Source organism: Neofelis nebulosa, chromosome 13 (assembly GCF_028018385.1).
Source record: "Neofelis nebulosa isolate mNeoNeb1 chromosome 13, mNeoNeb1.pri, whole genome shotgun sequence".
Classification (NCBI taxonomy): domain Eukaryota; kingdom Metazoa; phylum Chordata; class Mammalia; order Carnivora; family Felidae; genus Neofelis; species Neofelis nebulosa.
In genome coordinates, this window is record NC_080794.1 from 34509513 (window position 1) to 34531761 (window position 22249).

Consider the following 22249-nt stretch of genomic DNA (forward strand, 5'->3'; position numbering starts at 1 on the left):
ACAGTAGTTAACACAGAGTTGTGAAATTAATGCCCCAGTGTATAGTGTTCAATAAATGTTAGCTATCATCATTTAATAACATCATCTATCATTACGAGAATGATTTACAAGGAGCAGGGTATAGATGGTCTCCGATTATTATGGTTGTTATTGATGACTGATGAGCTGAGGGAGCGGGAAGTCTGGAATGACCCCCGGGTCTGGCCAAGCATCCCTCCTCCCTCTTATAGGGCCAATTTCTAGTAGTAATAACAAACGCCCTACCTCTCATTAACCTGTTTTTCCTCCAGGAGCTCTCACCCAGCCTCTGTCCCCAGCATATGAGGTTCCAGCCTCTGTCCTCAGCATATGAGCTGGACCACCTCACTCAGAGGCTCTGGCTAGAGCCTGATAGATCACAAGCCCCTCTCCCTTCAGTCCTGGGAGCTCCTGGGACAAGACGGTTTCTCAATCTTTTGGGAATGCCCGGAGCCAAGCCAAGGCTGAATTCCACGGATTTCACCACTGAGCCTCGCCAATCGGGGTGGCACCTCTGGAACACTTTACTTCCCTCACCACCTAAGTGTATAGGATATTCGGGGGTTGGGGGGGGGGGGAGCTAGATCCCAGACCTCAGAAATTCATGTGTAGAAAGAATTTTAGAATTCTTAGATTTCAGTTCCAACTCTTCATTTTACAGGACAGTAAACGAAGGCTCGGAGACAAGGGAAGTAGCGAGCAAAACAGCAGACCGAGACTCAAACCTGGGTCTACAGACTCCCGGGCCCGAGCGAGGTCCTTGACACCCGCGGGTTGTCCCTGGTCGCCTCTCTCACTAGGAAGGATCCCATAGCCAGGGAGATGGCGGCCACTCCGGTCGGCTCAGCTCTGGGGACCAACTGGCCGTGCTACTCGCGCCGCGGTTGAAAGAGGCTCTCGGGGGCTGCGGGGGCCCCCGTAGGACTTGGAAAAGCCCCAGCGCGGCCCCCCACCCCACCCCACCCCGCCCCGGGGTAGGGGAGCTCTCGGTTGCCCCGGGAGCTGGGAAGTGCAGAGAGACACGGGGGTGGGGGAGGCAATGGGGGGGCAGAGCGGCGGAGTCCTGCCTGGGGTGGAGCAAGGCCTGGTAACTCAGCCCTTGGAAACCCCCATTGGGTGCCGGCGGTCGAGGACCGTGGCCGCTCCCAGGCCTCGCGTCCCGCCCCACCCCCCGACCCGCCGAGCACAGCCGTCCCCGCCCCCAGGAGCCCGTTCCCCCGGCAGCCGGCGCGGCGCGCAGTAAGCCGATTCCTCCCGCCGCCAGTGCTCGCTCCCGACCATGCGCTAGGCTGCGGGCCCCGGCCACCCGTGGCGGCATGGCCCGGCCTGTGCAGCTGGCGCCGGGCTCGCTGGCGCTGGTGCTGTGCAGGCTGGAGGCGGAGGAGGCGACGGCGGCGGCGGGCACAGAGGAGCCTGGCGGGCGCGCGATCTTCCGCGCGTTCCGCCGCGCCAACGCGCGCTGCTTCTGGAACTCGCGGCTGGCGCGCGCCGCCTCGCGGCTGGCCTTCCAGGGCTGGCTGCGGCGCGGGGTGCTGCTGGTGCACGCGCCTCCCGCTAGCCTGCAGGTGCTGCGCGACGCCTGGTGCCGCCGGGCGCTGCGCCCCCCGCGCGGCTTCCGCATCCGGGCGGTGGGTGAGTGCGGGACCCGGGCGGGAGGGGCGCCCCGCGCCGGCCGCGGGGACGGAGCCCTGGCCACCGGGGGCGTGTGCTGCCCGGGCTCTGCTCTGAGGCCGCGGGAGACGGGGCAAGAGGGGATGGGCGGCCCGTGGGCTGCTGGAGGAGGGCCGTCCTCCCAAGACATTTCTTCCTGCCAGGACACTGAAGCTCAGCTCCCCCCAGGTCTGCCTGGCCGCTGCCCTGGGCCAACTCCGGGATGCCTCCATATCCCAAGTCTTTCAGCCAGTGGAGCCAACAGGTTCCCGGCCGAAGGAACTTTCTACTTAGAAAAGTGATGCTCTGGAGGAGCCACGGGGTACCCAGACTGGGGTCAGGAGACAGAGGCCTCTGCCCCTGCACCATGAGTATGCTTAGGAAGGATACTATTTCTGAACTGGTTGCTGCTTTTTTTTAATGAATGAATGAATGTGCTTAGGAAGGATACTGATTCTGAACTGGTTGCTGCTTTTTTTAAATGCATGAATGAATCAGTGAATCAATCAATCAATTTATTTATTTATTTATATTTATTAAAGTTACAGGCTTGGAGCGGACAAGTCTGTGGTTTCTATGCCCTTCTGTACTGGGTGGTGTGGTGGTCTCGTGGTTCAGGGCCTCGTGGAAGGTTTGGGGTGATTAACTGCTTGGGAAAAAGAGATGACAAATGGTGCTCTGAACACAACCCATCCCATTAGCCTAAATAGAAAGAATTCCTCCTTTTCAGCCTTTTCAGAGAGCCCGTTTGTTAGAAGACAGACAGCAACTTTCTGCTTGTATAAAATAGCTTCATTTGAGAAACGAAAGCACTCCACCGTTGAGCGGTCTTTGACACCCACCACTAAACTCCGGAGGGCTTGTCAGCGCCCCGCCACAGTCTCGTTTGTTTGCATTTAAGAGTGGGGTTGTGACGACCATTTGATGGTGTGCTGTTGACAAGTCACCAGTTGTCCAGCCCTGAATTTTGACTCCTACCAAGGACCCCCCCCCCCCCCCCCACTCAGTCCATAAATCCTTCTCCTTCCCTGGAGCAAATAAAACATTTGTTTTACGTCCTCTGGGAGAAGGGGGGTGGGGTGGGGGTTGGGAGGGTACAAGAGGCACTTGATGTGTATCATCTGCTCAGAGATGATGTCTCAATATCGGGGCCAGTGAGGCTAAATAAACCTTGGCTTTTCATCTCCGTGCGTTCCCATCTTTCTGGTGCCCCTGCCCCACTTTTGTTGGGGGGCAGACCATTTTAACTCTTCTGTTAAAAGCAAAAGAGAGCTCATTTGCAAAGCCACATACACACATTTCATCACCTTTGACTTGTGGGAATTAGTGAAGAAAATCGGTTTCTGACTCTAATAGCAGAGAGCTAAGTAGCCAGGCCAAAATTCTTACAGGGAAGGGGTCTTTCAGACAGGCTGGATGAAAAACTCTTTCCAGCTCTGTGTCCTCTGTTTTTCTGGTTTGAATTAGTGGTTGCATTGTCTGTTCCCCCACCCCCTTTCAAAGGGTGAGAAAGAGTATTGCAGAGAAGGAGTGGATGGAGTTGGGGTCTGGAGCTGAGGGTGACACAGAGCACTTGTGCTAAGCCAGAGGCAGCCATGGTACTACCTCCTGGGGCCCATCAAGCAGTGGAGAATGCTGGTTCCTGGGTTGGCCCTGTTTTCTGCCATTTGAACAGTGTGGTGGACAAAGAAAACACGTCACCCAGTACTCTGATTCTCCACCCACTAGATACTGCTGCCTTGTTGCAAAACTCAGGATGCTACGGACACTATAGCCTGTGGAGTGAACAGTAACAGGGGTCTTTACGCTGGGTCATCACCCCTGACTTGGGTCTCTTAGAAGGAATGGTGTTGAGGTTTTTAACAGTGTCCTGATAAGAATTTGGACATTTTAGCCGGAATTTGCACAAAACCACCTATTAAGACAATCTGGATAGCAGAATGGAGAAAGATCTTATTTGATGCAGGCCAATGGATGCACATGGGGAAGGGGGTTATTTTGAATAGAATTGATAATTACTGATTTAACTTGGGGTCCTGGGGTCACATCAGAGAACTGCATCAAGACAGCTCTTGGGCCATCTCAGTCCCAGAATGTGGTGAAGGAAGGAGGAGCTGCTTCCCCGCAAAGAAATTAGAAGTTTCTGTTCACTTGCTTTCCTGAATCTGGCAGCATTGACTTTCAGAAGCAAATATGGGCTTCCAGGAAGGCAAGGAAGAACAATGGTGCACTCTTGCAGGTACTGTTACTTTGTGGTGAAGAGCAAAATGCTAGCAAAAGACAAAAAAGATCAATTTGGTCAGATCAATTTGGTTCCTTTGCTGTAGATTTTTTTTTTTTTTTTTTGGTGAGGCTCATTTACTCCCATATAAAAGTGTTTGTGCATGGGGAATGCTGTTGGCCAGCTCAGACAAAGCGCAGGGAGGGAAGGAGAGGTGGCCACCAGCTTTATAAACCCATGGTACTCTGCTGGGTTCTCCTCCTGGGCTTCTGGACCTGGAACTCCTGGGGCCTCATAAAATATGAGGTAGGAGTGCCCTGGTTGAGCGGACAAGAGTGACTGGAGTTTCCACTTTCTGGTGCAGACCTGAATTTAAGGAGGAGTTTATATTTTCTCCTTGTTTTGTGTCTTTTCTTTCCCTCTTCACTCTCCACCTCAACTTCCCTCTGGTGAGAAAAATAGTTCCCAGACTGAGAGCATTCTCCTAAAAAGAGGGACATGTTTAACGTATGGGCCAAGAGCTAACTCTTCTTTTGTGCTCCAGTCTTCCTGTCTCTTTTTGTTTGTTTGTTTGTTTGTTTGTTTGTTTCTAATAAGCAAGTGACATTAACAAATGAAAGGGGTGAGCTCTGGAAACTGGAGGGAAATATCTGCTCTGCAAGCTGAGCCACTGCAGGTGGTTAGGGGTGGGGGACACCTGTATTTGTTTGGCTGAATCAGTGGTTACTCTGGGACCACACCTCCTGGGGTGGTGAAAAGTTAATGATGGCTTCCCAGGGTAAGAGAGGGAAGGCCACTTGGCCAAACAGTTTGTTCCTTTCTCCTGAAATTTATAGCTGCGGTGTCCCTACTCTTTCACTCCTAGCATGGCCTTCCGTCTGTTTTCTTTGAATAAAAATGCCTGTGGCTCTTTCTAAATACTTGCTTCATTAATCCATTCATGTGTCAGGTGCTCTTCTGAGTGTGCTTGTGTTTTAATGCATACTTCATTAAGAGCTGCTCGTGTACAAGGTGAAAATAGAGTCAGCCTATTTCCTTCATGTTCACTTCAAGGGGGGATAGCTGAATGGGAGGCTATGTTCTAGAAGTTGGCTGGTTCGAGTGCCTGGGCGGCTTAGTTGGTTAAGGGTCTGACTCTTGATCTTGGCTGGAGTCATGATCTCATGCTTTGTGAGATCGAGCCCCACATCAGGCTCTGCTGTGTCAGCTCTGAGCCTGCTTGGGATTCTCTCTCTCCCTCTCTCTCTGCCCCTCAAGAGCACACTCTCTCTCAACTCTCTCTGTCTCTCAAAATAAATAAACATAGAGAGGTTGGCTGATTCACACAGAGTCTTTTCCATCCCACTGTGACATGTGTGGGCACTGCAGGATTGGCCTGTGATTTAGTTGGGCAAGAGTTCTCTGGCATGTGATTTGGGGGCAGTCTGATCAGGCAGGTCAGACTGGTGAAAGGGAGGTAATAGAAGGATCTTTCCACCTCTCCCCATGTCCCTTATACATCCTGGTTTGCCTGAGACTGCCCTGACTTTAGAATTGATAGTCATGCATCTTGGGAACCCTTTTGGTCCCAGGCAAACTGGGATGATTGGTCATCCTAATTTGGGGGAGAATTGACATTTTAGCAATCCATGAACATGGTATATCTATGTTTGAGTGTTCTTAATTTTTCTTACTAAGGGCTTGTACTTTTTAGGGTAGAGGGCATGAACATCATTTGTTAAATTTATGTTCCTAAGAACTGTATGCTTTTGGATGCTACCATAAGTGGAGTTGTTTTACCTTTTTTTTGAGAGAGAGAGAGCAGGAGTGTGATCAGGGAAGGGGCGGAAGGAGAGGAGAGAGAGAATCGTAAGCAGGCTCCATGCCCAGCTCTGAGCCCAATGAGGGGCCCAAGGCAGGGCTCCATCTCACGACTGTGAGTCATGACATGAGCTGAAATCAAGAGTCAGATGCTTAACTGAATGAGCCACCCAGGAGTCCCCCCTTAAGTTTTTATTTATTTTTTTAAAAAGATTTTTTAACGTTTATTTATTTTTGAGAGAGAGAGAGACAGAGTGTGAGCAGGGGAGGGGCAGAGAGAGGGAGTCAGAATCCGAAGCAGGCTCCAGGCTCCGAGCTGTCCGCACAGAGCCTGACGTGGGGCTCGAACCCACAAAGCACAGGATCATGACCTAGGCTGAAGTCGGATGCTTAACCGACTGAGCTACCTAGGCGCCTCCTCTTTTAAAAATTTTTAAATTTAAATTTTATTTTAGAGTGAGAGAGCAGGGGAGGGGCAGTAAGAGAGAGAATCTCAAGCAGGCTCCATATGCTCAGCATGGAGCCTGATGTGGGGCTCAATACCACGACCCTGGGATCATGACCTGAGCCAAAATCAAGAGTTAGATGCTCAACCAACTCATCTACCCAGGCGCCCCCTAGGATGGAATATTCTCAATGTATCTGTTAAATGCATCTGGTCCAGTGTGTCACTCAAAGCCATTGTTTCTTTGTATATTTTCTGTTTAGATGATCTGTGTGTTGATGTAAATGGGGTGTTAGTTTTTCTACTATTGGGGTGCCTGGGTGACTCATTCAGCTAAGCGTCTGTTTCTTGATTTCAGCTCAGGTCTTGATCTTAGGATTGTGAGTTCAAGCCCCACGTTGGGTTCCATGTGTGGCACCTACTTAAAAATAAATAAAAATTTAAAAAATATAGTTCCCTACCATTATTGTATTATAATCCATTAGTTCCTTTGTTTGTTATTAGCTGTTTTATGTATTTGGGTGCTCTCAAGTTGGGTGCGTAAATACTTACAATTGTCAGATCTTTTTGTTGGATTGTCCCCTTTATTATGATATAGTGCCCTTCTTTGTCACTTGTTATAAATTTTTTTAAAAGTTTATTTATTTTGATGGGGCGTCTGGGTGGCTCAGTCGGTTAAGCGTCCAACTTCAGCTCAGGTCACGATCTCGCGGTCCGTGAGTTCGAGCCCCGCATCGGGCTCTGGGCTGATGGCTCAGAGCCTGGAGCTTGCTTCCAATTCTGTGTCTCCCTCTCTCTCTGCCCCTCCCCCGTTCATGCTCTGTCTCTCTCTGTCTCAAAAATAAATAAAACGTTAAAAAAAAATTTTTTTTTTAAAGTTTATTTATTTGGAGAGAAACAGAGACAGCACAAGTTGGGGGGGGGGTGCAGAGAGAGAGAGAGAGAATCCCAAGGAGGCTCCACACTGTCAGCATAGAGCCTGATGCAGGGCTCGAACCCACAAACTGTGAGATAATGACTTGGGCCAAAGTCAGACATTTAACTGACTGAGCCACCCAGGTGCCCCTACAGTCTTTGTTTTAAAGTCTAGTTTGTCCAACATATGTATCGCTACTTGGGCTTTCTTTTGATATCCATTTGCATGATAAATGTTTTTCCATCCTCTCACTTTTTTTTCTTTTTTCTTTAAAGTTATTTATATATTTTGAGAGAGAGAGAGAGAACGGACACAGGATGGGCAGAGAGAGAGGGAGAGAGAGAGAGAATCCCAAGCAGGCTCTGCACTATCAGTGCAGAACCTGACGTGCGGCTCATACTTACAAACTGTGAGATCAGGACCTGAGATGAAACCAACAATCAGACGCTTAACAGACTGAGCCACCAGGCATTCCTCCATCCCCTCACTTTCAATCTGCAGGTGTTCTTAGGTCTGAAGTGAGTCTCTTAATAGGCAGTTAGGCTGTCCTTTTTCACACCCTGTGTCTTTTGATTGGAGTATTTAGTCTCTTTACATTCAAAGTAATTAATGATAGATACGTATTTATTGCCATTTTATCACTTGTTTTGTGATTGTTTCTGAAGATTTTCTCTGATCCTTTCTTGTCTTTTTCTCATGGTTGGCTGGTTTTCTTTATTTGAATTTCTTTCTCTTTATTCTTTACATATTTAAACATTTTTTTCTAATTAATAGACTGTGCTTCTTTTTTTTTTAAGTTTGTTTATTTTGAGATAGAGGGGGTGGGGAACAGAGAATCTGAAGTGGGCTCTGTGCTGATAGCCCAGTGCAGGGCTCAAACTCACGAACCGTGAGATCATGACCTGAGCCAAAGTCAGATGCTTAACTGACTGAGCCATGCAGGTGCCCCAGTATTCTTTGCATACTTAGTCTGTCTTTTCCTCTTTTAAAATGTCATTCTAGGGTGCCTGGATGGCTCATTCGGTTAAGCATCTGACTCTTGGATTTCAGCTCAGGTCATGATTTCACAGTTTGTGAGATCGAGCCCCATGTTAGGCTCTATGCTGACAGCATGGAGCCTACTTGGGATTCTCTCTCTCCTCTCTGTTGTTCCCCTTGCTCGTGCTCTCTTTTTCTCTCAAAATAAATAAACTTTTAAAAAATGTCATTCTGGTGACGAGAACTGTCTAGCCTGTTGAGAAAATAACGGTCATGTCAAGATCATTTAGACGGTCACCAGGAACAAATATCTCTGTCCCATGTCTTCTTTCTCCCAAACACATCTTCATATCTCCCCAGTCTTTTGTAGCTTGATTATTCCTTTTCTTCTGTTAGGTGGTAAGCTGGAATAATTCTGTCCATTTTGCAGACAGGAAATGGAAATTAGGACTGTCATGTGGGTGGTGTTGTGTGCGTTTCTTGCCTTCCTCTTTATTCACTACCAGTCTTCCCATGGTTCCTGTGAAGGTTCTGGCATTTTTCACAAGCCAGTGCCCTGGCCCTCACTCTCCCTGTGAGGCTATCAGATTGCCACCATGGCTTTGGTCCACTCCAAGGCCCAGGAAATGGCAGAAACAGCTGCTCTGACCATGCCCCTGCTCTTACCTCTCTCCTTTCTACCCAGGATCCTTCCACACATGTTTTTCTGGCTTTGTTCTGCCAGATGTTACCTTTCTCCTTATTCTGTGCTGAGACAGCTGAACAGTTCAGTCCGAAAGAGCCAAAGGGCTCACAACAGGGTGTCTTGTAGGCATATTGTTACTAAGCTGGATGATCTGTATGTAGCATCTGAGCAGTTAATGAGTGTTTCTGGCTCCATGTTTTGATTTAGCAACTGGTGGATAAGAAAAGACACCTTGAGTTGCTGCCATGTAGCATTGAGGCCCAATGGGATGAAAAGAACCATTAATCTGAAAATCAGCTTGGACTCCTCTGCCTTCTTCCTCATACCCCAGGCCAGTAGGTCACCAAGCTTGGGGAGGCTTAACTCCTCAGTGTTTCTTAAACTCAGTTCTTTCTCTCCATTTCCCCTGCTAGGCCTTTGTCCACCCAAGATCTTACCATTTCCTACCCGAGTTTTGACTTCAGCTTCTTGCCTTTTTTGTGGTGCCTTCTCTTGGCTGGCTCCGTGCACTTCAGTCCATTTGCCACCTCACAGGTAGATGGACTGATGGCATCTAAAATGCGTATCTAATTCTGCTCTTCCTCTGCTCAGATACCTCTGCTGCTCCCCTTTGCTTTTCAGAAAAAGTCCAGAGCCCTTAACATGCATCACAGTGCTTCTAATCCCATTCTAGCCTGAGCCTCCTTTTTCTCCCCACCTTCTGAAAGGTGCCTGCCTTCCTGTTATCAGTCAAGGTTCAATCAGAGATACAGAACCGGTATGAGATACATATATTCAGAGATTTATTACCAGGAATTGACTTCTGCATGATTGTGGGGGCCAGGGCGGCAAGTCCAGAATCTGCAGTTCTCGCCATCATGCAGGGCAGGTGGGGACTCTGAGGCACAGCCAAAGCTGCTGTGTATAGGTAGAATTTCTTCTTTTGAGAAGCCTTAGTTCTACTCGTAAGGCCCTTCAGCTGATTGAAATCTAGATTAGGTAGGATCATCTCCCTTACCTAAGATCAACTGAGTGTAAACTTTAATCGCATCTATAAAATATGTTCACAGCAGTCCCTGGGTCAGCATTTGATTGAATTACGGAGCTGTAGCCTAGCCAGAGTGATGGTCGAGACTGACCATCACGCCACCCTTCAGCCAGACCTGAGTGCCACCCTCTGAACAAGCTGGGCTGTCACCGAGGGTGTCCGCATGCTGTACCCTCTGCCGGGTGCCCAAAGTGGGTGCTCTTTGGTCTCCCCCATGCCAGCCATTGGCAGGCTTCCCATCACTGGCTGTACTTACGTGCCTGTTGCTCTTCAAGGAAAAGCCAGTTACTGAGTCATCCTTGAGTTCTAGACACCTCTGTTCTTACCTCTGTTGCTGGCTGAGGGGTGAATGTCCCAGAAGGTCAGCTCCACACTGTTTGTTTGTAAAAGATGGTCATCTTCCTTCTCCCATTGTGCCACGCGTCGAGCCTTTTATTTCTTATTGTATTTTAGAGAGCAGGGGAGGGGCAGAGGGAGAGAGAAAATCTCAAGCAAGCTCCACGCTCTGAACGTGGAGCTGACACGGGGTTGGATCCCACGACCCTGGAATCATGACCTGAGCCGAAATCAAAGAGTCTGACACTCAACCGACTGAGCCACCCAGGCACCCCAGAGAAGCACATTTTAATAAAGCAAAGGGGGAGGACATGTGTCGCAGGGCATGGCCCACATGGGGAACCACAGGCAGCCAGGCACGGCCGGAGCGTGGAGTGGCACGTGGGCAGTGGCGTGAAGGGCCTAGAGAGGGGCTGGCCTGTGACAGACTCTGACCACCATACTGAGGGGTGTGGATTTGAGCCTGAGGCCACTGAAGAGTATCAAGTTGTGGGGTGAATAATGCGTACGTTACACATTACATTTGACATGGTGCGTAGGAAATCTTTCCCAGCCTTATGTGAGCATTATCTTTCCTCCAGAGTGTTTTCTGCAGTGGTGGTTCTTTTGGAGGGTTACATAGCCTGTGGACCCACTGTAGTTTGTGCCGTTTGTGCCCGTGAGGTGGTGGTCTGCCCTCCGAGTAAAGCTGTAGGGAGAGGCCGAGGGCCATTTAGGACACCCAGATCTAATCCTCTGCCACTAAGCAGCTGAGTGACCAGCTTCTGATCCAGTCCTCTGGGCGCCTCGGTTGCCTCCTGTTGGCAAGCATCCTACCTGCCCTTTCTGCAGAGTTGGCCTCAGGCTCAGATGGGACACCCTCTGGGAGAACACTTTGGAAAGTACAGAGTACAAGAACCAAGCCTTTCCATTTATTTATAAATCTTTTTTTATCTTTCATCAATTTTTGTTAGTTTTCAGTGTGCAAATCTTTCACTTCCTCAGTTCAGTTTGCTCCTAAGGATTTTATTCTCTTTGATGCTACTGTCAATGGGATTGTTTTCCTAATTTTCTTTTTGGATACTTGTTAGTGTATAGAAATGCAACTGATTTTTGTATGTTGATTTTGTTCCCTGTAACTTTACTGAATTTGTCAATTAGTTCTAGCAGTTCTTTTGTGGAATCTTTTCGAGTTTTCTACGTGTATGAACATGTCAAAAAGTGATTCCTCTCCTTCTTCTCCTCTTCCTTCTCCCCCTCCCCCTCCCCACCTTTTTTTTAAAGTACTCTGCCCTCGCGGCGCCTGGGTGGCTCAGTCGGTTAAGCGTCCGACTTCAGCTCAGGTCACGATCTCGTCGCGGTCCGTGGGTTCGAGCCCAGCGTCGGGCTCTGGGCTGATGGCTCAGAGCCTGGAGCCTGCTTCCGATTCTGTGTCTCCCTCTCTCTCTGCCCCTCCCCCGTTCATGCTCTGTCTCTCTCTGTCTCAAAAGTAAATAAATGTAAAAAAAATAAATAAAATAAAGTACTCTGCCCTCTACGTAGGCTTGAACTCAGCGCTGAGATCAAGAGTTGCATGCTCTTGGGGCGCCTGGGTGGCGCAGTCGGTTAAGCATCCGACTTCAGCCAGGTCACGATCTCACGGTCCGTGAGTTCGAGCCTCGCGTCAGGCTCTGGGCTGACGGCTCGGAGCCTGGAGCCTGTTTACGATTCTGTGTCTCCCTCTCTCTCTCTGCCCCTCCCCCGTTCATGCTCTGTCTCTCTCTGTCCCAAAAATAAATAAAAAACGTTGAAAAAAAAAAATTTAAAAAAAAAAAAAAAAAAAAAAAAAAAAAAAAAAAAGAGTTGCATGCTCTATCAACTGAGCCGGCCAAGTGCCCTGTACTTCTTCCATTTCAATTTAGATGCCTTTTATTTCTTTTTCTTGCCTAATATCTCTGGCTAGGCTGAATAGACATGATGAGAGTGGCCATACTTGTCTTGTTCCTGATCTTAGAGGCAAGGCTTTCCGTTTTTCCCCATTCATTATGACCTTAGCTATGGGCTTCTCATAAATGGCCTTTATTGTGTTAATTTAATAAGGCTAGTTTAAGGTAATTTTTTCCTGTGTTCATGGATTGGAAGACCTGATGTGGTCTACAGATTCACTGCAACCTGTCAAACTCTCAATGACATTTTTTACAGAAACAGAAAAAAACATTCTAAAATTCATATGGGATCAGAGAGGATCCTGGATAGCCAAAACAATCTTGAACAAGAAAAACAAAGCTGGAGGCATCACGATTCCTGATTTTAGTGTGTTATAAAGCTATAATAATTAAAACATTTATGGTACTGGCATAAAGGTAGACATATACACCAGTGGAACAAAATAGAAAGCCCAGAAATAAGCCCACACATACACAGTTAGCTGGTTTCTGATAAGGGTGCCAAGAATACACAATGGGGAAAGGCTCGTCTCTTCAACAAATGGTGTTGGGAGAACTGGATATCCACTTGTGAAAGAATAAAATTGGACTCTTTTCTTAGACCATACACAGAAACCAACTCAAAATGAATTAAAAACTTGGGGCACCTGGGTAGTTCAGTTGGTTAATAAGCATCTAACTCTTGATTTTGGCTCGGGTTATGATCTCATACTTTGTGGATTCAAGCCCCGTGTGGGACTCTGCTGTGAGCAGAGACTCTCTCTTCTTCTCTCTCTGCCCCTCCCCTGCTCACACACACACACTCTCTCTCTCTCAAAATAAATAAAGTTAAAAAAAAAGATCCTCTCTCTCTCCCTCTGCTCCTCTTCCCCACTTGCACTCTCTCTAAAATAAAATTTTAAAAAATGGATTAAAGTCTTTAAAAAAAATTTTTTTTTAACGTTTATTTATTTTTGAGACAGAGAGAGACAGAGTATGAACAGGGGAGGGGCATAGAGAGAGGGAGGCACAGAATCTGAAATGGGCTCCAGGCTCTGAGCTGTCAGCACAGAGCCTGACGCGGGGCTCGAACTCACAGACCGTGAGATCATGACCTGAGCTGAAGTCGGACACTTAACCGACTGAGCCACCCAGGCACCCCAAAAATGGATTAAAGTCTTAAATGTAAGACCTGAAATGTAAAACTCCTAAAAAAAACCAAAAAACAAAAACCTAGAGGAAAAGCTTCATGACATAGGTCTTGGCAATGATTTCTTGAATAGGACACCAAAAGTACAGTCAACAAAAGCAAAAAAAGGCAAGTGGGACTAAAGTACAAGCACCAAATATTCACAGTGGCTGTGTTCTCTCTTGTATTGATTATGGTTGGGGTGTTCTGTGTGCATGTGTGCACTCATGCGCTTATGGAATACTTTTTATATTTTTAAGATATTACCTTTTTTTAGCGCCTGTTATTTTGATTTAATGGGTTGCTTAGGGTAACATATGGTACAAAAGGGCACATAGTAAAACGTCTCTTTTCCCTGCCCCCAGCCGTATTTCTTTTCTCTGGGAACAGCTGCAGTGCCTGGTTCCCTAATCCTTCCAGAGATAGTTTATACATCTACAAGCAATACAAAGGTATATATTTGCCCCCATTTTTTACATAAATGTTAGCATGTTACAGGTATCTTTTTTTCTTGGAAACACAAGGTTTCTAGAAAGGTCGTTAAAAAAAGTATAAATGCAAGGAAGCTAACAGCACTGATCCAGTTGCGTGTGGAAACACTAGCTGTGTGGCATGTAGACAGGTATTACATAGAAGTGTTTCCTAGGTAAGTGCGTTTGGAAACCACATTTAAACAGGTTTTGTTACTGCAAAGACTTCTGGGAGAACTTAGTCTGTTGACTGCCTGCATCTAGGAGGCAGGAGAAAGATCTAAGTGCTCCAAGCTTGTTCTACCATGGAAACCTCTTTTGCCAAACTCTTTCTCGGGGAGACGTTTGAGGAATTCTTGGGAAATTCTGGGTTCCTATGGAGCGTCTTGTAGGAGTTGATAGGCTCATCAGGTGGGCCCAGAGGCCTGTAGTGGGCCTCTGTCTCTGAGCTGCTGTGATAGTGGGATGGAGAGAGAGAAAGTAAAAACTGCCAAAGCACACCTGCCCTGGGGAGTCTGAGCCATGGAGTATGGAAGGTTGGGAGGGGAAATGGGGAACATGGACAGAGTCTGGGCTGTTTGAAGAGTACTAAAAAAAATTTATTTTTAACATTTATTTTTGAGAGAGAGAGAGACAGTGTGAGCAGAGGAGGGGCAGACACAGAATCTGAAGCAGGCTCCAGGCTGTCTGCACAGAGTTCGACTCAGGATTCGAACTCATAAACCGTGAGATCAAAACCTGAGCCAAAGTCAGACGCTTAACCGACTGAGCCACCCAGGTGCCCCTGTTTGAAGGGTATTAATCATGGGACTTGGGACTGAGTTTTCCCAGCATTCTGATCCTGCAGCCCTCCTCTTATTAATGACAGTCACCATGCCTGCCCTGCCCCCAGAGTTGTTGGGGCTTTGGATATGGAAATGCCCTAATCAGATATTACACACACACACACACACACACACACACACACACACACGCACACACGCACACACGCACACAATTAATGGAAGAAGTTTCAAGGAGTAGAGTTTGACTTCACAGGTTTTATAGGTCAGAGGGCTTTCAAAGGCTCCCTGGGGGTTCAGCTAAATTGTGCTAGTTAGGGAAAGTCAGACTTTAAATTTTAATACAGGGTACTCTCTAGATCAGCTGACTTTTTACAGATGAGGAAACAGAAACTGCTTGCCCAAGATCATTTGCAGAATTAAGGTTTTTACATGATAATTTAACTTAAAAAAATTATCTGTTGGGGCAAGAATGTTCAAAATGATCCCCTTGCTGAGTCATGGCACCTCTCTAAGGCTCTGCCGCATTTCTTTAGCTGTGATTAAGGATCAGTAAGTCCCTTGTGAAATTCTTTTTCTCTTTTAATTTTTATTATTTTTTTATGTTTATTTTTTGACAGAGAGAGAGAGAGAGAGAGAGAGAGCAAGCTGTGAAGGGGCAGAGAGAGGGAGAGAGAATCCCAAGCAGGCTCCACACTGTTAGCACAGACCCTGACGAGGCTCCATCTCACAAACGGTGAGGTTGTGAACTGAGCCAAAATCAGGAGTGGGACGTTTAACCGACTGAGCTACCCAGGCACCCCATATATTTTTTAAGTGTTTATTTTTGAGAGAAAGAGAGAGAGAGAGAGAGAGAGAGAGAGAGAGGATCCGAAGTGGACTCCACACTGACAGCAGAGAGCCTGATGTGGGTCTTGAACTCATGAAATGTGAGACAAAGACCTGAGCCTGTCAGAAGCTTAACTGACTGAGCCACCCAGGTGCCCCGTGAAAATTCTTTTTAAATCAAAACAGCTTTTGTCTCCTCAAGTCTAAAACCATCAGTTGTAAGTGTATTTATTTGATGGAAGGGTCTGGCAACACAAATTTTTTCATGGCTGATTAGTCTTACATAAGTGCAATTGCTTATAAGTTACATTTTAAAAATGAAATATTTGGCTTCTTTTTGGGGGGTTTAGTGAGGCATAATTTACATACAGAAAAATTTATTCTTTTTAGATATACAAGTTTGAGTTTGGGCAAATGTAAACAGGTAACCACTACCACAATTAAGATATAGGGTATTTCTGGGATGCCTGGGTGGCTTAGTTAGTTAAGCATCCAACTCTTGGTTTTAGCTCAGGTCATGATCTCATGGTTTCGTGAGTTTGAGCCTCTCGTCGAGATCTGAGCTGGCAGCTCGGAGCCTGATTGAGATTCCCTCTCTCTCTGCCTCTACCCGACTCACGCTATCTCTGTCTCTCTCAAAATAAATAAATAAACAAACTTGAACTTAAAGGTATAGTGTATTTCCATCACCTCCCCCCCAAAATTCCCTAGAGTCCCTTTGTGATCAGTTCCATCCTTCCACCCTGATCCCGACAGCCACTGATCTGATTTCTGTCCCCATAGTTTTGCCTTTTTTGGAATGTCATAAATGAAGCATTTTGAGTCGGGCTTCTTTCACTTTGGATAATGCTTTTGAGATTCATCAGTGTGTGTATCAGTAATTCATTCCTTTTGTTGCTGAGTAGTATTGTAACTTGTAGATGTTCCTCAGTGTGTCCTTCCATTCACCCAGTTGATGGATACTTGGGTTGCTTACAGATTTTAGTGATTATGAATAAAGCTGCAACGAACATTAACCACAGGTCTTGGTGTGGGTATGTGTTTTCATTTCTCTTGGGTAAATACCTAGTGGGATTAGAGAGCTGTTTTCCCCAGTGGCAAAGCATTTCGCATTCCCAATGTAGGAGTATTCTAGTCTAGCATTTGATACTGTCTTTTGTTTAGTTTGATAATTTTTGGCTATTCTAATAGATGGATAGTGGTACTTCATTGTGGTTTTAATTTGTATTTCTCTCATGCCTAGTGAGCTGAGTATCTTTTCATGTGTTTATTTGCCATTTGTATCTTCTTTGGTAAAGTGTCTGTTAAGATCTTTTGCCCATTAGAAAAAAAAAATGTTTTTTCCCTTATTGGATTGTACAAGTTCTTCATATATGTTAGATACAAGTCCTTTATCATATATGTGTTTTCCAAACATTTTCTCCCAGTCTTTTTAAAAAATTTCTTAGAAAATGTTTATTTGTTGAGTGCCTGGGTGGCTCAGTTGGTTGAGCGTCTAACTCTTGATTTCGGCTCAGGTCACGATCCCAGGGTTGTGGGATGGAGCTGTGCATCAGACTCCACGCTGACTGTGCAGCCTGCTTGAGATTATCTCTCTCTGTTTTTCTGGCTCTCTCCCCAGCTTGCGTACTCTCTCTCTCTCTTTCTCTCAAATAAATAAAATGTAAAAAAATTAATAAATGTGTTTATTTTTGAGAGAGAGAGAACGAATGGAGGAGGGACAGAGAGAGAAGGAGACACAGAATCTGAAGCATGCTCCAGGCTCTGAGCTGTCAGCACAGAGCCTGACTTGGGACTTGAACTCAGCAACCGGGAGATCATGAGCTGAGCTGAAGTTGGATGCTTAACCAGCTGAGCCACCTAGGCACCCCTCTCCCAGTCTTTGTTTTGTGTATTATTCTTTTTACCAGCACCTTATGAAAATCAGAAATTTTAATTTTAATGAAGTACAATTTATCAATTTTTCCTTTGTGTGTTTGTTGCATCCTAAGAAATCTTTGCCTTACTAAGATCATAAAGATTTTTGTCCAAGAAATTTTTAAAAATTTTATACTTCTGGTTTATGTTTGGTTTTCTGATGCATTTCATGTATGTGTTTGTATATGATATATGTGTTGAGGTTCATTTTTCTGCATATGTATGTCCAATTTTTTAAGAACTATTTGTTGAAGAGACTGTCCTTTCTCCATTGGCCCTTTGTTGAATGGAAATTGACCACATATTCCTGGACTATGTTCTCTTCCTTTGATGTCTATAACCTGTCATTTCACCAAAACTACAATGTTTTGATGACTAGCTATATAGTAGATCTTGAAATCCAACTGTCTTTCTTTTGTTTGTCTGTGATGGGTCCTTTTCTTCTCTTTTTTCTTCTTTTTTTAAAGGTTCGTATCACAGTAACTGCGTATTAGGACAATGTCTCAGTTACATGGGTTGATTTGTTTATTTTTAAAAGATTTTTGTTTTTTTAAGTTTATGTAAGCGTTCTACACCCAACATAGGGCTTCAACTCATTACCTGAAGATCAAGAGCCATATGCTCTACTGACTGAGCCAGCCAGGCACCCCCCCTTTACTTTTCTGTACAAACATTAGACTCAGCTTGTCAATTTCTACAAAGAATAAAATCCTGCTAGAATCTTTTTTAGGATTGTGTTAAATCTACAGATTAATTTGAGGAGGCTTTATATCTTAACAACATTGAATCTTCTGATGTATATATCTCTCTCCTAAATCTTCTTTTTTTCTGACTGTGTGTTACAAATGTAAGTGTTGACCTTTGACCTCTGGAGTCTTTGAAAACCTGTGAAATCAAATGCCTTCCAGATACCAAGGAGTAAGCAAGGTAGCTGCAGGAGGAAGCAGAGGAAAGAGAAACCGCAGAAGACCTATTTAAATTCTGGAGAGGCACAGGGGCACTGAGGATCAAAAAGGAACAGATTCTTTAGGAAAAATTAGAAAATCCGTATCAACTAAGGGGAAAAGTATTTTGAAAGGCAACCAAAGATGATGCTAACTTAAGTTTTAAGAGCATCAGCAGATACCTGTTTATTGTGGTGGTTTGGGTTGGTGGGGGGTTTTGTCCAGTTGGGAGTGGGTCTGGGGATTGGAGGGTAGAAATGTTTTTAAGGAGGCGCCTGGGTGGCTCAGTAGGTTAAGAGTCTGACTCCTGCTCAGGTCATGATCTTGTGGCTCATGGTTTGAGTTCCACATTGGGCTCTGTGCTGATAGCTCAGAGCCTGGAGCCTGCTTCCAATTCTGTGTCTCTCTCTTTCTCTGTCCCTGTCCCTGCCCCATTCGTGCTCTGTCTCTGTCTCTCTCTCAAAAATAAATATTTAAAAAAATTAAAAAAAGAAAAAAGAAGTGTTTTCAGGTCTTTTTCCTGTCTGCACCCTGCCTGGAACTGATCAAGGCCTTTCCTTTAGTTGTTGATCAAGAACCATGCTAGGCCAGCTCTGACCTGGGTGCCAGGAGGGCACAGTGAGCAGTGCAAGGTCTCCTAGCCCTGTGGACATAGGCCAAGTGGCATTTCCTGCACTGAGAAACATACCTGTCATTTTATTCTCAGTTCTCCTTCAAGGCAGAGGCTAGGAGGCCACCCCCAGTTCCTGCTAATTGACCCAAACTAAAAGGTGCTAATTCTGGCCAGACCTTATCCAGGTCAGGCCCAACCCAGCTTCACTGCTGCCTTCCACCAAAGTCCAAGTGGCTTACAGGCCTCCTTCTTCCAGCCTTTGCTTGGGCTCTTTGGGGGCCTCTGATGCCACTGGCTAGGGCCAATATTTAAGGAGGAGGAAGAGCAGTGTGCCTGAGTGGCTCAGTTGGTTAAGCCTCCGACTTCAGCTCAGGTCATGATCCCATGGTTCATGGGTTCAAGCCCATGTCAGGCTCTGTGCTGACAGCTCAGGCCTGGAGCCTGCTTTGGATTCCGTTTCTCCCTCTCTCTCTGCCCCTCCCCCACTCAAGCTCTTGAGAGCGCGCACTCTCTCTCTCTCTCTTTTTTTTTAACATTTATTTATTTTTGAGACAGAGAGAGACAGAGCATGAACGGGGGAGGGTCAGAGAGAAGGGGACACAGAATCTGAAACAGGCTCCGGGCTCTGAGCTGTCAGCACAGAGCCCGACGCGGGGTTTGAACTTAGGGACCGCGAGATCATGACCTAAGCCGAAGTCGACCGCTTAACCGACTGAGCCACCCAGGCGCCCCTCTCTCTTTCTTAAAAAAATAAACATTAAAAAATTAAAAAAAAAAAAATTAGGAGTAAGAGGGATTTCAGAACATAGTGCTCAATAAATACCAGTGGTCAAGAACACTGGCTCTGGAGCTAGACTGCCTGGCTTCACATCGTATCAAGGCTACCGAGACAGTGGACAGTGTGTTTAACTCTCCATAGCTCTACCTCCCCGTCTGTAAAACTTACATACTACGACTACATTGGGTTGTTGGAGTAGTAAATGAAACAATGCAGGTAAAGCACTTAGAAAAGTGCCCAGCCAGCAATGATGAATCCTCAGTAAATGCTAACAATCCATTATTATTGTGGATCACACAGATGCCAGGCCAGGCACTTGGGCAGTACTCGAATCTGCCATCAAACTGTCCTGGAGGCCTCATTCTGTCACTCTGGAGGGTGTACTTTGGCCATCTTGGTTCCATGTGCCAAAAGATCACTACTGTGTTAAAACAGACACAGAAACAACTTTTTCTCTATTAGGGCTGCTCTAATATTTATTAGTGTGCCCCAGGCTTTGCTTTTTCAGATTCAATCAGGCATTATTGGCCTCTGAGTCCGTGAGACCTGGCTTCCATTCCTAACTTGTCCTGTTACTGGTCAGTTCCCGGCTGCCTCTGGACTTCAGCTTCAGTCTGTAGAGTGGGCGTGTTTCCTACCGTGTTGTGCTGTTCTCGTCCCACTGAATCACTGAATGATTCTCGCAGGCCAGTAATTCCTGGCCTCTTCTGACTGTTTGATATATAAATCATTATTTCCTAAAAATATGGAACAATCTACATTACTTTTAATCTAGAGTGAATAAAAATTACATTTGAAAAATTGAAAATTGCGTGGTTTTGTTATGCCCAGAATTCACGATCCCCAAAGACCACCAGGGAGCCGAGTCCGATGCAAAAGCAAAGAGCCTTTATTCGAGCTAGCTCGAGCTCAATCTCCTACCTGCACCGGCGCAGCGGTGAGATGCCAGAGAGAGAGCGAGTTTCAAAAGCACAAAGGTTTTATAGGGGTCTGGGGGCAGTTGGTGGGGTGATGGTCGTGGCTTTAGCCGGTTGGCTGGGGAAGGATCAGAGTCCCGTTGCGCAGGTTGCCGGGTGTGGTTTGAATGGGAAGTTTGAACGGGTGAGCGGGAAGTTACTCAAGGGGAGGAGGTTTTAGCGGGTGAGCGGGAATTTCTTTCTGCGGTTTGCCCGGAAAAGGGGGCCATGTCGGGGACATAGTCACTCAAGATGGAGGACACAGAACAAAATGGAGTCGGCCGGCCTAGGTCCGCTCTTTCAGTTTCTGCCCACTTCCCATCTGACAGAGGCACTTGCAGCTTCTGGGAGCTACAGAAAGAGTCCTAACCAGGGTCGTTCATCGCTGCATCAGACTGCAGAGAACCATGATGCTCAAGGCGAGCCCCTGCCTTGTCTTCTGTGTGGGAGGCCTCTCATGTCTCTTTGACCCGAAGGTTCTGTGCACAGAGATGGCAAGCCAGTAAGGCTGGGAGCCTGGTCTTTCCATCCCTCTACACCAGACTGTGATTCCTATTGGAAGAGAGGTAAAAAAAAAAATTACCTGCAGGGAGCAGTTTGATATTTGCTTTGTTTTTGTTTCGTTTTTGCCCCAGCCTTTGCCAGAATCCGTTCTAAACTTTTCATCATCTCACTTCTCCATAACTGTAAGAAACGGAATAAAGGAATGGTGTGGGCTTTAAATGGTAATTGTGGGTCACATAAACTGGCTGTCCCTGGAGAGCAGTGGCATTTGGTGATGGTGCTTTTCAGAAAGCCCAGGGCTGTGTTTTTTGTTTTTAAACTGAGCTTAATTGTCTAGCCCTGCAGCTGCCTCTAATTGTATTTGCTGGTTGAAAGCCCTGGTAATATATTTTTTTAAATTTTTAAATTTTTAAAAATTTAGTGTTCTAACTGAATGCACTGTAAAGGTGTTTCCTTGATGTGCCTTGAGAAGAAAGGCGAAGACAGTCTCCTCAGAGGGAAGCCTGATTCTCAAACCCAGGGCGCTTCACAAAGACAGTGTCTTCTGTTTCTGTTCTCACCCATTCATCCCACACAATGGATTAGGGCAAGGTGTGGCATATATAGGATTGGTGATGGCACACAAGTTGATTTAGATATACATTTATTTTTTTAATTTGTTTATTTAAGTAATCTACACCCAACATGGGGCTCGAACTCATGACCCTGAGATCAAGAATTGCGTGCTCTACTGACTGAGCCAGATAGGTGCCCCTAGATACACATTTAACCATTAAGCTTTTTTTTTAATGAAGTAAGGTGTATCTTCTGTTAATAGCTAATAGTACTGATTTTCCACTTACAGTTGGGACATAAAGTTTCTTTAGTAATGATTTTAATACAGTTGATTTTAAGGTAAATATTATATATGTAGATAGGTCCCAAATCCCAAATGTGACCCAAATGATTGATGTTTGGGAAACGAAGGCTTAGGGTTTCTGAAACACTTAACTTTTCAACTTCCCTAAACCATAAGGAGCCCCTGGTGGGTTTGGTGTTGCAGAAGAAGCTTCCTTGGAGTTGAATACTGTGTACATGCTCATTGTATGTATGGGTGTATTTATCATACTCACTTTAAAGTTGACACTTTTGTCATTAGCTGAGATTCCATGACATTGCATTTGTTTATTTTTTTAATATAATTTATCATCACATTGGCTTACATACCACACCCAGTGCTCATCCCAAGTGCCCTCCTCAATGCCCATCACCCATTTTCCCCTCATCTCATTTGTTTGCACTTAGACTTTTGTGTAGTTTTGCCAGCTTC

At 45.9% G+C, this 22249-nt stretch overlaps 1 protein-coding gene across 2 annotated transcripts in view; it reads left to right on the forward strand.

Moving 5' to 3' along the window:
- Positions 1-1221: 1221 nt before the first annotated feature.
- Positions 1222-22249, forward strand: part of STOX1 (storkhead box 1) — a 59065-nt gene continuing 38037 nt past the window's right edge. Inside the window, exon 1 of one of the 2 annotated variants that reach the window (XM_058696534.1) lies at positions 1222-1650. In XM_058696534.1, the coding sequence (XP_058552517.1) occupies positions 1335-1650 (316 nt within the window). In that variant the 5' untranslated portion in view covers positions 1222-1334. The remainder of the gene's footprint in view (positions 1651-22249) is intronic. The other variant, XM_058696533.1, reaches the window with a different exon arrangement.